Below are 14,989 nucleotides of genomic sequence, written 5' to 3' on the forward strand. Positions count from 1 at the left end.
GGGGGCGCGGGAGACACCCTTACAGGGTAGAGCAGAGGAGTTTGGGGAATATCTTCAGGACAAAATCGATCAGATCCGGAGCGGGTGGACCTCCGTCAGTGGACCAGACGAGCCGCCAACAGCGAGTCTTGAGGGACCATTCTGGGAGGAGTTTGACTCTGTTGCCCCCGAGGATTTGGACAGGCTGCGTGGACGGCTGCGACCCACCACTTGTTTAACGGACCTGTGCCCCTCCTGGCTGGTACTGGCAGCCTGGGAGGTGACACGAGGCTGGCTCCTGGGCCTGGTGAGCGCCTCACTGAGTGAGGGATACTTACCAACCGCCTTGAAAGAGGCGGTGGTGAGACCCTTGCTCAAGAGGCCTGCGCTCGACCCAATGGAGCTAGCTAACTATCGTCCAGTCTCCAACCTCCCCTTTCTGGCGAAGGTTGTCGAGAATGTGGTGGCGCAGCAGCTCCCGCGACACCTAGACGAATCCGACTATCTAGACCCACGCCAGTCCGGCTTCCGACCCGGGCACAGCACTGAGACAGCCTTGGTCGCGTTGGTCGATGATCTCTGGAGGGCCAGAGATAGGGGTTGCTCCTCTATCCTGGTCCTATTAGACCTCTCGGCGGCTTTTGATACCATCGACCATGGTATCCTATTGCGCCGGTTGGGGGGGATGGGAGTCGGAGGCACCGTTTTGCGGTGGTTCGGCTCCTACCTCTCCGACCGGAAGCAATGTGTGTTGACAGGGGGGCAGAGATCGTCCCTGAGGCCACTCACTTGTGGGGTGCCACAGGGGTCGGTCCTCTCGCCTCTCCTGTTCAACGCATATGTGAAGCCGCTGGGTGAGATCATCCGTGGTTTTGGGGTTGAGTACCATCTTTACGCTGATGATACTCAGCTGTATATTTCAACCCCAAACCACCCCAACGAGGCTGTCGAAGTGATGTCCCGGTGTTTGGAAGCCGTCGGGGTCTGGATGGGGGACAACAGACTTAAACTCAACCCCTCCAAGACCGAGTGGCTGTGGTTACCGGCGCCTCGGTTCAGCCAGCTGACTCCATCGCTGGCCATAGGGGGCGAACAATTGTCCCCTGTGGAGCGGGCGCGCAATTTGGGCGTCCTCCTTGATGCCCGGCTGTCAATGGAGGACCATGTGGCAGCCGTGGCAAGGGGGGCGTTCCACCAGGTTCGCCTGGTGCGCCAATTGCGCCCCCTACTGGACCGGAGTGCCCTGCGCACGGTCACTCATGCGCTGGTGACGTCTCGCCTGGACTACTGCAATGCTCTCTACATGGGGCTTCCCTTGGGACGCGTCCGGAGACTGCAGCTAGTTCAGAACGCAGCCGCGCGGGTTATTATGGGAAGAACACGTTACTCCCACGTAACACCCCTCCTGCGCGAGCTGCACTGGCTACCTGTGGCCTTTCGGGTGCGTTTCAAGGTATTGATCACCATCTTTAAAGTGCTCCATGGCAGTGGACCTAGTTACCTGCAGGATCGCATCCTACCACACACGTCCCTGCGACCTATCCGCTCACACAGAGAGGGGCTCCTCCTGGTGCCGTCTGCTAGTCAATGCCAGCGGGCGACACCTAGGAGTAGATCCTTCTCTGTGATGGGCCCAACCCTCTGGAATGACCTCCCCCCTGACATTCGAACTACCACCGACCTCCGTTCCTTCCGGCAAAAGTTAAAGACTCACCTATTTCAATCAGCTGGCCTGGCACTTTCTTAGTTCTACCTCCCGGGGATTTATTCATTTTAATTGGGTTTGGGGTTTTAAAAAGTTTTTAATACACTATATACTATATTTAATATTTATTATTCTATGTACAGTCTTGCAACCTCCTCCACCTATGTATTTAATTATTTAACTGTTTTGTATGTATTTTATAACGTATTTTAGTGACTGTACACCGCCCCGAGTCCCTTTCGGGAGAGGGGGCGGTCTATAAATATGAATAATAAATAAATAAATAAATAAATAAAAGTAGAGAAGGGAGAGAGGGAGAGAAAGAAAGAGAGGAGAGGAGAGGAGAAGAAGAGGAGGGAAGGAAGAAAGCGAGGAGAGGAAGATGGAAGGGAGTAGGAGAGAAGGAGAGAGGATAGGAGGGGGAAGAGGAAGAGAGAAGGAGGGAAGAGATAAGGGAAGAAGGAAGGGAAAAGAGGAAGGAAGGAAGTAGAGAAGGGAGGGAGGGAGAAAAGGAAAGGAGAAGAAGGGGGTGTCAAAATAGGCGAGGGATGGTAAACAAAACAACCCAAATGGAATATTACAATTCTATAAATGGAATGACAAATGTATTAGAATTATGAATGTAAAAAAAAGAATAATTATTATGTGAATGTATATATAGAGAACAAAAAATAAAAAAACTTTATTTTTTTAAAAAAGGTCAACTGTGATTGTGCAATTGAAGCTTCACTCTTCCTTTTATGAGCATCGCATATATTCTAGTCTCCATCTTAATAAAGTGGTGATTCTATGACTACTTCATTATTTGATTCAAATTTGTGATGCTTCAGAAATAACTATATACCTATATAATACAGCAGCGATCTAGTAATGCAATATTTATGCAAATAACTTACTTTTCTTTTTCATTTCAGGAACACCTTTCTTCTCAGCAGTTACTTTTTTCCTCTCTTCTTCTAAGACATAAATCAAAGGGTAATTAATTGGTTTCATTTTGTTTAAATACAATAGGCAGATCAGAGCCCTTTAAAGATGAATCAAATTAATTGCTTTATTTTAAAATAATAAATACCCTACCTTTTCTTATAACTTGTGGAATAGCTTTCTTTTCTTGAACCACTTTTTTTCCTTTTTCCACTTCTAAAGAATAAATTTAAAAGGAAATTATTTCAGAGTGCATTTTTATTCAAGAATTAGTAGTCAAAATGACATAACCCTTTCTACTTTCTACTTCAGCACTTGGAGAAATAAAATACCTCTGAATCTAAAAATAAAATAGCATAAAATGTTGCCTGGTCAACATTCTATTCATTTTAATGGAGGAAAAAGACTTCACACAGAAGTGGGGGAATGATAATAAAAACAACTTCAAAAGGGTTTTTAAATTTTTTTTAAAAAAATAGACTAATGCCATACTGTGGAACAGCAGTACAGTTGATTGACATTTGCATGGAGGGATAACTGAATTTCTGGACTACCCAGGATAATTTTGATACACTTCGACTTCATTTTTACCTCATTAGGGACAGAAAGTACTTTGATCATCTGTGATAATAACTGGGCACAAATAATGTGTTTATTTTGTTCTTTAGGGCTGAAAGGCAAAATTTCAGCACCATTGGATTTCAGCCATTATATCTGACAATCAGAGCATTTGGATGGGATAGAATTTAGCAGCATTTTTTTAATGGTCAGTCTTGACATTGTTGGAAAAGTGGTCCTGGAAGGTGGTCCCTCTATCTCATTGCTCACTCTATTTACTGTATATAATAAACTACACTAGGAAACTATCCAGGTTTTAAAGCTTTGATACTTCTAGATTTCGGTGATAACCCTCTCTGTGTCTCTCTTTTTCATCCAAATAGATTCAGCCATCTGATATGGATATCTGATACCAGTATTCATAATGAAGTGGATGAGGGCAAATGCATTTAAACCTCTTCCACACAAGGAATAAGATGGTCCTGGCAATCTACAGTTCTATGCTGGATGGCATAAGACCTCTCCAAAACTTCAGATTCATAGTTTAGATGCGCTCTTTGAGTAAATTAGGTTAAAGATGCTGAGCTCATCAGCTGGAAATCTGACTGACAGCCCAGGTCTGCACCGTGCAATGGAGTGAGCTTCTGTTGTTGACCGAGCTCCTGCCTACCTAGCAGTTTGAAAGCATCCAATGTGAGTAAATTAAGAGGTACCACTTTTGTGAGAACAGTCTGTGTGCCTTTGGTGTATAGCCATGCTGGCCACATGACCACAGAAAATGTCTTCAGACAATGCTGACTCCCTTGGCCAAGAAATAGAGATCAGGACCACGCCCTAGAGTTGAGTATGACTGGACATAGAAAGCTTTACATATGTATATATTGATGCATTTGCCCAGTCCCAGATTAGATTACATTTTTCCACATAATAGCACATTTTTAAAAAGATGACTAGATAAAGAGTAACGCTGTACATTTAATGAAGGGGAGTCCACCAGGTTTCCGGTTGTCACCCACTCCTTAGCCCACACCTTTAACAAACCAGGTAAGGTGATTAAGGCCATCCTATCTGGTTTGCTATATTTGACAGTGATTGTATGGAAGCCAAGTCAGCTTTTTTCTCTTTGCTGCCATCTCAAGTTGTCAACTACATGCTGCTTGATAGCTCTAAAGGAAGGCAGAATGAGTGACAGAAGAGCCACTAACACTGCTGTGGCTGTTGTGGCAGGTACAAGAAACAGAGCCATTAGAGTATTTGGCAACTTCCATGCTGATTGCTCCTGGATGCTCTCTTCCTTTTCTTGTGCTCCCGAAGGAAAAAGGGAAGGCGGGGTGATGGCAGCTGAAAGAGAAACTCTTTGCTGCCCTTTAATGTTCATCCAGAGCTTTCCACCCTAGCTAAATAAGCCTAAGGGTGATTGCAGGGGGTTATCTCAGGAAAGGGTCTTGAATATGCATGGCTGTATTCTGAAGAGGAGGGAGATAGATCCTTTCTGGATCTAGAAGTGAGAATATTTTGACGAGGTGCAGGTCAATGATCATTCAGCTCAACTCTGCTGCTACTAAGGCCCTCTCCGTTGAGGAACCCCATCTAAAAGGCCTCCCTCAGGTCCAGGGGAGCTCTGTTTAACCCTCTGATAGAGTCGACAATTAGCCTTGCTTCAGGTTCATCAGTTTGTGTCTCAGTTACATCTCTTCAGGCTGCAGATACAGACTGGATAATAGATCCAAATACGGATGATGAGGCAGAGATGGAGACAGAGATGGATAATTATAGAGACAGTGAAGGAGATGGATAAAGTCAGAGATAGTGACTGAGACAGAGTTATGCAGATGAAGGCAAAGGCAAACAGACACAGAAACAGAGGTCTAAATAAATTCAAAATTTTGGGTGGATAGATTAGCTCCAAATCATTCAAATGAATTGTCTTTAGAGGCCTTTAAAAAAAAAAGTATTCAATCATATGTGCTCCCATTTGCAACCTGAAATGCTACGTTGACCTATATTGCAGTTAACACAACATGTGATTATACCAAGTGTGTCTGGAAGTAAGAGAAAGAAGTAAGAGAGGAAGCTGTTTTTATAATAAACCCATATTCAGTAAATTTGCTAAAATATTTTTTTATGGACTTCAGATCACTCACGATCAGGAGCTGCTTCTCTCACAAATGACTAAGAAACTTTAGGCATGAGAGAAGGAAAGTAAAAGCAAACATGAAGTTTTATTTTTAACTCTGCCCTCAATTTCAGTGTCACTTTCAGTGTCACTAATATTAACATATTTTGTTATTTATTGCCAACATACAGAGAAATGCTTCACACATTTTATCAACTTATAAAGGGAGAAGAGAATAGCACTAACTAGTCTCTGTTCTGACCTCTTGCATTCATTTATACAACCTGATTATCTTCAGAGGAGGACCTTTGAAACCACATTTGAAATATCCTTGTGATTTGGAATCCTGTGCATTTCCCTCCAAAGGACACAGGATTAGTTTAATCATGGTTTATTTGGGCACATCCTAACTCTCCCTACACATGCTGATTTGAATACACAAGATGTTTTTCTCAATACGAGAAGAGCCTATCCTCAAATCACATGACCATTTCAGATGGAACTGGTAGGGTTATCTAGCCAAAAGCAAACAACAGTATACAATATGCATTACTTACTTTTTGTAGCTGTCACGTTAAGCTTTCCCACTGTATGAGCAAAAGAATAATTTTTAAAAAGTTGAACCAAGGAATGCAAACAATGAATTACAAGGGATGAGAAAGGACAGCATGTTTGCAGAAGCAACAGCAAATATGTGATTGCAAGTATTACAAAGTAGATATGTTCTTAAAAGCTATAAACCCTATAGTCTTTCTGCATATTGGTTCCATAAATATAAGCACCATCTATGTGCTATGGGAGAGAAGAGATTTACAAAGAGGTATGAAAACAAAATTGATTCTGTCTGTGTGCCAATACTGGGATATCCACAGTGCAATAAAATATCTGTTATATTTTTCAGCCATGAGTAGTTTCTTTTATATTAAATATATATACCATTTTTCTTTACACTTCACAGCCATGAACCAACTCAGATTTATTATTCCAATCCAGCACAAATATATCAATAGGTCAGATACATTCTTTGTACACAAAGGGTCTACCCAAGTGTAAAAATTTCCAAGAAGCATAAACTTTGTTTGCATTTGGTTTCACGCACATTTACTAGAAAGGACTAGACCAGGGGTGTCAAACTCAATTCATTGAGAGCCGCATCAGGGCTGTGTTTGACCTCGGGGGGGTGGGGGTGGCCAGGGTGGGCATGCCAGCTTGATGTTACTCATGTCAGAGGTGCCTGTGGTGACCTGAGCGCTCTGTAGCAAACACGGGCTCCCGAGCTCTGCTTTCAGCAACAGCGGCCTCCTGCAACTTTCTGCCAGGGAAAATGAGGTCTGTTTTGTGGCAGAGGCACTGCAGGCTGGTCCTTCACTGTTTCCAGGTTGGCCCCGCGGGCCAGATCTAAGCACCCAGTGGGCCAGATTCAGCCCATGGGCCTTGAGTTTGACATCCCTGGTCTACACAGTAACAACTGTTCTGAAAATGCCAGAAAAACAGAATTAAGGCCTTTACTTTCATTTCTATCAGGTGTGCAATACTATTAGATGCTAGCAGACTTCCTTCTTTTGTGTGCCTTTGGAACTGCAATTCCCTGAATTTCCTGGGCAAAGGTGAACCAAAGGTGTCCTTTTTTTTGGTGTGCTTAAAAACCCCAAGGTGCAAGTATGTGCACTAAGTTCATACAATATACACATATATCTGGAAACTAGGACAACCATCAGAAGAAAGAATGATCACAGAAAAAAATGTGGCAAAGTTTTTACATAATAAAAAAGAAATCTGTGATGTTTAGTGGGAGGCACTTATTTCTTCTTAAATTAAGTATCAGGTATTAATACTTTTTGGTTATCAGCTAATCAGCGTTATAAATATTCCTATTAGCATAATTCTGGTCATAAATTCATTCCATTCCGTAAATTCATTTTAAGTCCCATATGAGCAAACTAAGGAATTGTATGAAGTGACCCTAATAATGAAAGTTGAAAAGCAACTGGCAAACATAAACTATGAGACTAAGGGAGAATAATATGCAACATGGAGTAGAAAATATGGTGCTATTAGTGCATGTTCTTTGAAAAGTAAATAACTTTATTTGGACAATAATTTTAAGTCATTCCACTCAGTTTTAATATGTACTATAGGACTCTTAGCATAGATTTTGCATTTCACAAGTTACAACAAAGTTGCAAATCAGGCTGAATAAGCAAAGGTAGCTTGCAGGTGGCCAGAAATGGATTTATACCTTAAATAAATTAAGTAATTGTGTTTCTTAAAAGGTCATTCTGGGCCTGAACATGTGGCCAGATATTTTCCCACCAAGATTTCTTAATTCTAAGTATGCAGAAGCCAACTAAGTATGCAGAAGCCAGATCCCAGAAGCCAACTGTGCATATAATCCCAGATTGTTTATCTACTGCAAAATAGATCTGCTAAATAAAAAAGCTTTCCCATCCATAGCCTGATAAACACAAAATACATTCAATAGTTCACAATAGAAATGAATAAACTGAGCCTGCACATTCACATTGCCATGACACATGATCTCATCCAGACTTTAACAAGAGTTGCCATTTCCAGTTCAGAATGCAGGATCTTATCTGAAACAAAGAACTATTACCAAGGTTTTCCTTGAATGTGACTTTTTTTCAAAATATGTTTTACTTTCCATAACCCCACATTAATGGAACAAGGTCCTAGAAAATTCCCAAATCAAAAAGATCTCTTTCTAAAGTTAAAAAAAAACCTTTGGAAAATCAATGAAGGAGAGAAAGATGTGATGAGAAAAATAAGAAGGGTTTTAATTTAAGCCTCAAAAGGTCAGGCACAATGCTCTAAAATGGTCTTCAATGACTCCTACAACATCTTATGTCTTCCACATGTGATGTCAAGTGCTTTTAAGAGATGGAAGAAGGCAAGGAGGAGCAGCACTGGATTTATGCCAAGTGTCCTTCAAAGTAGATTAGAGCGCAGCAACTGCCTGTTGATCTGCCTGTGATGAGAATCTCTAAATATAGCAAAGCACTTGAGTTAGATGGCATAGTGCTACACAACTGAGATCTCCGAAGAGACACGTTACCAAGCTCTGTATTTTCACACTTTAAGTTCCAAGATGATACAGGGAGTAAGTAAGTGACATTAGTGCTGATTCAGAAACAGCTTGCTGCCCATCCATCATCAGCAAAAGGAGGAGGTAAGAAAAAGGGCCCAAAATACTAGTGATAAAGAGGAACATATAGAAGCAAAAAGAATAAGCAAGAAGCTTCCTTCAGTTTGGAGCCTGGGTGTGTTTGGTGCTTATGATAAAAACTGTAAGAATGGTTATGGAAACACATTTTTGTGAAGGACACATGATAGTAGCTTGATCTCCCTTGAAATATTGCCTTCAGATTTAAAAGTATAATATGGAGGTTTGTCCCTCCAAAGTTTATTGGTAATATAAAACAGATTAAGCTTGAGTTAGATCTTGATTTTATATCTATATCAGTCCCCACTAATACTGCATTATTGAGATATAGTTCAGCATGAAATAATTTTAAAATTAATACTAGATTTCATTTTATCTAGATCAGTTCTATTTATACTATTTAAGGGTATATTCTCTTTCAGCCTTCCTCACCTTTTGGCGCCTAGGAATATTGCGACTGGTGCTTCCAGAATTCCTAACCAGCATGGCTATTTCATTTCATTTTATGAAACAGTTAATATATTGGCTATTCTCTGTTTCCAAGTATTCAAGGTATTAATATTCATTGAAATCAGCTGAGAATAGAAATGATATTCCTGGTATATTAGAACTTCTCTGAAGCCTGCTGTGCCTCTGAGCTCATCTCATCTGACAGGGTCTCTTCAAACATTCTTTTTTTTTAATGAGTGTTTCATTTAGCTTCTATTCTTCTCTTCAGCATTGCATAGCTGTGCCATCCTGATGTAATCAGGCCATTTACAAAGGTCAAGGAAATGTAAATAAAATCAATCTGAGATTCTGAGAATAGCTATTTTTTTTAAATTCTGAATCCCATCTGTTCGACTTGTCTCAAGAATGCTAATCCAGAAATAACTATCTGCAATAACTATAGTATAAATTAATATAATGTTTTAAACACATTGTCTGTTATTTGGATTGGATATAACCAAACTCTTTGGGACTAAGAAAGCTAAAGTATAATGATGCAGATAGGTCATTCTGGGAGACAGCATAGCTTCCCTAAGTATCTGAAATCATCTACTCTGCTGTTTATTGCCTTTCGAGCCTATAATTTATTTGCTGTTGGGATGGAATAATAGATGGCGAAGGCACATTTAATATTCTTGAACTCAAATGATATGAATTTGTTGTGGATCTTCTGTGTGCATTCAACTTTGCTCTCGAGAGGAGGAGCTTAAAAATCTTCTTTCACAGGTTAGAATACCTAAAGTCATTTAAAATATGGTAACCCATTAAGGAAGGTAGTAGCTAGCAGAAAACAGATTGCCTTCAGATTTAAAAGTATAATATGGAAGTTTGGCCCTCCAAAGTTAATTGGCAGTGAATGCCAAATGTAAAATGAAATAAAAATGCCAAGGATGCAGTGGAAATGCTTGACAGCAGCTACAGCTCCACTGTCTATTTTTTATTTGTATACCAGGCATTTTATTTTAATTGTGAACCTGTTGATGACCAAATCAGAAACATGGTTTATGGGTAAGCTTCAAATTAAATCATTAAAAAAAAATCTCCAGAAGATTTGTTTTATATACATTTTCTTTTCATAGAAAATATTTCAACAGTAAATTCCAGAGACTTCTACATGTCATCTACCCAGTGATGGGTTTCAAAGATTTTTAGAACCTATTCTGTAGGTGTGGCCTGTTTTGTGGGAGTGGTTTGGTGATCATGTGACTGGGTGGGAGTAGCTTGGCAGTCATATGACTGGGTGGGAGTGGACAAGTCGATGTCACTGAATTCTTTGCCCCAAAGAATGACCTACAAAAAGAAGATATAAAAAAAGGAAATTTATTATTTTGTGCACTTACTACTTAAATAAGAATAAAATAAGTACACAAAACAATAAAACAGCTACTTACAGAGGAAATATGGCTGTCCTTGCCGGTCTTCAACATTACTGACCATCTTACACACACACTTCCAGCCTCTCTGCCTCTTCCCTCTTCCTGGATTCACTCGAAGTTTTAAAAACTCACAGCCTGTGCACAGCACACACTCTTCTAGCAGCCCCATTGCCTCTTCCCTCTTCCCCAACATCTTCCCCACCCCCGCCCCAGCCACTCACCAGTTCTTTCTTCTTCTGGTTCTTCTTTTGAGAACTTTTTGGCAGCATGGTGAGGATGCATGGGACAAGTGAAAGAGGGGAGGGAGCATTCCAGTACGGGGCCTCCTGACCAACAGATACGGGAAGGCATGCTAAATTTCACCATCTGGTATGGAAGTACCGGGCCATACCAGTTGAAACCCACCCCTGCATCTACCTGACTTTCCATAGTCCCACAACTGAACTTCATTTTCACCTTGATAAAGTTTCTAGGCCAGGTTTTCCAAGTAATGAAGGCTTACTATACTAAAAAGTGTAAATAAATATGCTGGTCCTATCTCTGGGCCCAAGTCCTACCATAATGCGTTAAGAAATTAACATGCTTCTGTACTCCATCCTAGAGGAGTAGCTAAGCATCTAGGTTTTTCATTACTTTTTCATATTTTTTAAATAAGGAAATAGCATTATAATAGGAAGAAAAAATATAAATAAAGTGCTCCCTGAGAGAAATAAAAATTGATGAGTAAATGGGCAATTCATCAGTTATCCCCAAGCTACTGTGAAAAGGAATCAGAGACAGCCTAAATTAATTAAACTATAGAATCATTCTTACAAGACACAATAGACATGCCATCATATTTTATGAAAGATTGGAAGAAAATTGCCACAAGCTTGGGGCGGGGGGGAGACATGGAAGTAGCAAAGAAATATTGGAATAGACTGATTTGAAGCCAGGACTATATGGAAATTCAGTATAAAAAAAGAAATAAAAAATAGCAATTTCAAAGAAATGGAACCAAAAGTGATGTTTCTCATACTAGGGACATAGTTAATTTGGTACGGACTAAACATGCCCAGATAATCATGCAAAATATTAATCAGTACTTAGCCTGGGAAAAATATTTTCTTAATGAATTATTATTTTTTCCTTATAATATATATCCTAAATTACAAACTCTGAAATTAGTTTTATGTAGAAACCATTCTACATTGCTTTCAATACGGAGTCATATTATGCAGCGTTCTTGGAACATCTGTACTGTTCTCACTTTTATAGATACCATTGTCAGCATCAGACATCAAATGGGGTAAATATTTTTTCCCCTGTTCTGGACTCATGCTTGGTATAGAATTGCTTCAAAATTTGAAGGCTCCATATTGATTTTTGTTCGTTTCTCTCTATATCAAAAATCACACTGACTCTTGGATCCCTGTTCTAAATTGTCGCAGGCTGCTTCTAATAGCTTCACAGAAATGAGTCATGTAAAACTGTGTAAATAAGTTTAAGAAGAAAACATAGCACTGTGTTAACATTAGGAGTAAGAGCCCAGCATCAGAGATATAGTTCTATATCTAGATTCTAATGTGGATGCAGTGGACTAGACCTAACCTATAATTTTATACGTCAGTTCAGCACAGGGTTTTATTACTCTCACCGTGGAAAAACAATTATCCTTCTTTTTAATCTTTATCTAGTTGATCTTTGCACAGAGCTTTTCATATGCAAAGTGTTGCATCGGTTGCATATGACACTAAATTTATCTTCAGTTTACAGAATTAATAGTATTTATTTATTTGATTTATACAGTTTCCTATCTCACTTGCATGCGCTTACAATAAATAAATAAAATACAAAATATAAGAAGCAAACATTTTAAAAAAACACATAGCAGGCAGGCATAAACTAACATAATCATCCACACAACCAAGAGATGGGCTCTAACCCATGCCTTCTGGATCTAGCTAGCCATCATTCCCTCGTAGATAGTATGCGGAGTATGCCCTTTCTTGCAAGATCAGACAGGACAGGTGGAAGCAATTTACGTTTTAATACTTTAGAAATAATGTCCAGAAACATTTCTCCTACATCTTTCTGAAATTTAGATCACTGCCTGACAGCTATCCTGGGACTTTACAAAAAGCATGTATTTTATTATTATTATTTCCTTTCCTTCTTTCTTTGATTGAATTTCACTAACTCCTGATGTTGGGGTTATTGAAAAATTGGGTCCATGGACTTTTATATGGATCCAGCTGTGTGTGGGGGCTGTATCTTCTCAATTTCTGCAGCTTCATGCATCAATTTATGAATATGATTGCATATAGCACCACTGGTATGAAACATATACACAGCCAATCCCATAATGGTTACAATTCATTTGAGGATCAGAAAAAGCAATATGTAACTCATAATTCTGAAAATTAGGAACTAAATCAGAGCATTTAAAGCTTAAAACACTAATTACAACTTAACACAATTAATATTTACCATTATGACAAACAGGGTGGCACAACAGCATTTAGTTCTTACGTTTTTTTGTTTTTGTTTTTTTATAAGCTGAAGAGATGCATCCATCAAAAGCAGAAGCAATATGTCCTCCCTAGCATCATGCATTTGGGGAATAAATTGTGAATTCAGCTCTACCTTCTATATTTATATGAGAATATTTTACTAGGAAATGGAAGTCAAACTATCATCTAATTTTTGGGAAGAAACTATCATCTTCAGGTGCTACAGTCTCATTAAAGCAGTGGTTCTCAAATAGTGGGGCGCGCCCCCCTGGGAGAGCGCGAGGCTCCGTAAAGGGGGGCGCGAAGGCTCCCTTTCCATCTGGGTGCAACGGCGGCGGCGTGGGCGGGGCATAATATATCCCGCCTGGAAGTGGCAGCACTTCGGACTGTGGATTTTCATTGGAGCCGCGGGCTGGAGCTGTGCAAGAAGCTTGCTCGGGCGGGGATGGGAGGGAGGGAAGCATGGCTGTCCCAGGCTTCCCTCCCTCCCCCCTCCCCCCTCCCAGCCCAAGCAGACTTTTTGCACAGCTCCAGCCCGCGGCTCTGATGAGTCTCTGAGCAGTCCCCAGCGCTGCCACTTCAAGCCGGGATATATTCTGCCATGCCCTCGGCGGCGTCTTTATGCAGGTAGCTCGCCTCCCCGCCAGCAGCTCCACCGCCAGCATTCCGTCTGGAAGCGGAAGCGCAACAGCCGCTGTTGGGGAAGGGACAAAGGGGCGGCGGTCGCCCGATCTTGCCACCGCCACCCCTTCGCCCCTGGTAACGGCGACTGTTGTGCTGCTGCTTCCAGCTGGGATGCTGGAGGAGCTGCTGGCAGGGAGGGAGGGAAGAAAGGGAGGAGGGAGTAAGGATAGACAAGCAAGAGGGAAAGAGGAAAGAAGGCAAGCAGGCAGGAAGGAGGCAGAAGGAAGGAGGGAAGAATGGAACTGGAAGGGAGGCTGGGAAGGAGGGAGGGAGAAAGGAAGGATAGGAGGATAGGGAAAGAGGAAAGAAGGCAGGCAGGCAGGGGGAAAGAGGAAGGAGGGAACTGGAAGGGAGGCAGGAAGGAAGGGAAGGAGGAAGGGAGGGTGGAAGGAAGGATAGACAAGCAAGAGGGAAAGAGGAAAGAAGGCAAGCAGGCAGGAAGGAGGCAGAAGGAAGGAGGGAAGAATGGAACTGGAAGGGAGGCAGGGAAGGAGGGAGGGAGAAAGGAAGGATAGGAGGATAGGGAAAGAGGAAAGAAGGCAGGCAGGCAGGGGAAAGAGGAAGGAGGGAACTGGAAGGGAGGAAGGGAGGGTGGAAGGAAGGATAGACAAGCAAGAGGGAAAGAGGAAAGAAGGCAAGCAGGCAGGAAGGAGGCAGAAGGAAGGAGGGAAGAATGGAACTGGAAGGGAGGCAGGGAAGGAGGGAGGGAGAAAGGAAGGATAGGAGGATAGGGAAAGAGGAAAGAAGGCAGGCAGGCAGGGGAAAGAGGAAGGAGGGAACTGGAAGGGAGGCAGGAAGGAAGGGAAGGAGGAAGGGAGGGTGGAAGGAAGGATAGACAAGAGGGAAAGAGGGAAGAAGGCAAGCAGGCAGGAAGGAGGCAGAAGGAAGGAGGGAAGAATGGAACTGGAAGGGAGGCAGGGAAGGAGGGAGGGAGAAAGGAAGGATAGGAGGATATGAAAAGAGGAAAGAAGGGAGGCAGGCAGGGGAAAGAGGAAAGAGGGAACTGGAAGGGAGGCAGGAAGGAAGGGAAGGAGGAAGGGAGGGTGGAAGGAAGGATAGACAAGCAAAAGGGAAAGAGGAAAGAAGGCAAGCAGGCAGGAGGGAGGCAGAAGGAAGGAGGGAAGAATGGAACTGGAAGGGAGGCCGGGAAGGAGGGAGGGAGAAAGGAAGGATAGGAGGATATGAAAAGAGGAAAGAAGGGAGGCAGGCAGGGGGAAAGAGGAAGGAGGGAACTGGAAGGGAGGCAGGAAGGAAGGGAAGGAGGAAGGGAGGGTGGAAGGAAGGATAGACAAGCAAGAGGGAAAGAGGAAAGAAGGCAAGCAGGCAGGAAGGAGGCAGAAGGAAGGAGGGAAGAATGGAACTGGAAGGGAGGCAGGGAAGGAGGGAGGGAGAAAGGAAGGATAGGAGGATAGGGAAAGAGGAAAGAAGGCAGGCAGGCAGGGGGAAAGAGGAAGGAGGGAACTGGAAGGGAGGCAGGAAGGAAGG

At 42.2% G+C, this 14,989-nt stretch overlaps 1 protein-coding gene across 28 annotated transcripts in view; it reads right to left on the reverse strand.

Annotated features, from left to right (window-relative positions):
- TRDN (triadin) overlaps positions 1 to 14,989 on the reverse strand; it is a 286,138-nt gene that overhangs the window by 152,449 nt on the left and 118,700 nt on the right. For 26 of the 28 annotated variants that reach the window (XM_081941056.1, XM_081941061.1, XM_081941054.1 and 23 more), the window contains 3 exons: positions 5,840 to 5,869; positions 2,762 to 2,824; positions 2,581 to 2,640 (listed from right to left, as the gene is read on the reverse strand). The exons of the other annotated variants lie outside the window; for them this stretch is intronic. In XM_081941056.1, coding sequence (XP_081797182.1) covers positions 2,581 to 2,640; positions 2,762 to 2,824; positions 5,840 to 5,869 — 153 coding nt within the window. The remainder of the gene's footprint in view (positions 1 to 2,580; positions 2,641 to 2,761; positions 2,825 to 5,839; positions 5,870 to 14,989) is intronic. 28 annotated transcript variants of the gene reach the window in all.

This window comes from Natrix helvetica (genome assembly GCF_964273705.1).
Source record: "Natrix helvetica genome assembly, chromosome: 2".
Taxonomy (NCBI): Eukaryota; Metazoa; Chordata; class Lepidosauria; order Squamata; family Natricidae; genus Natrix; species Natrix helvetica.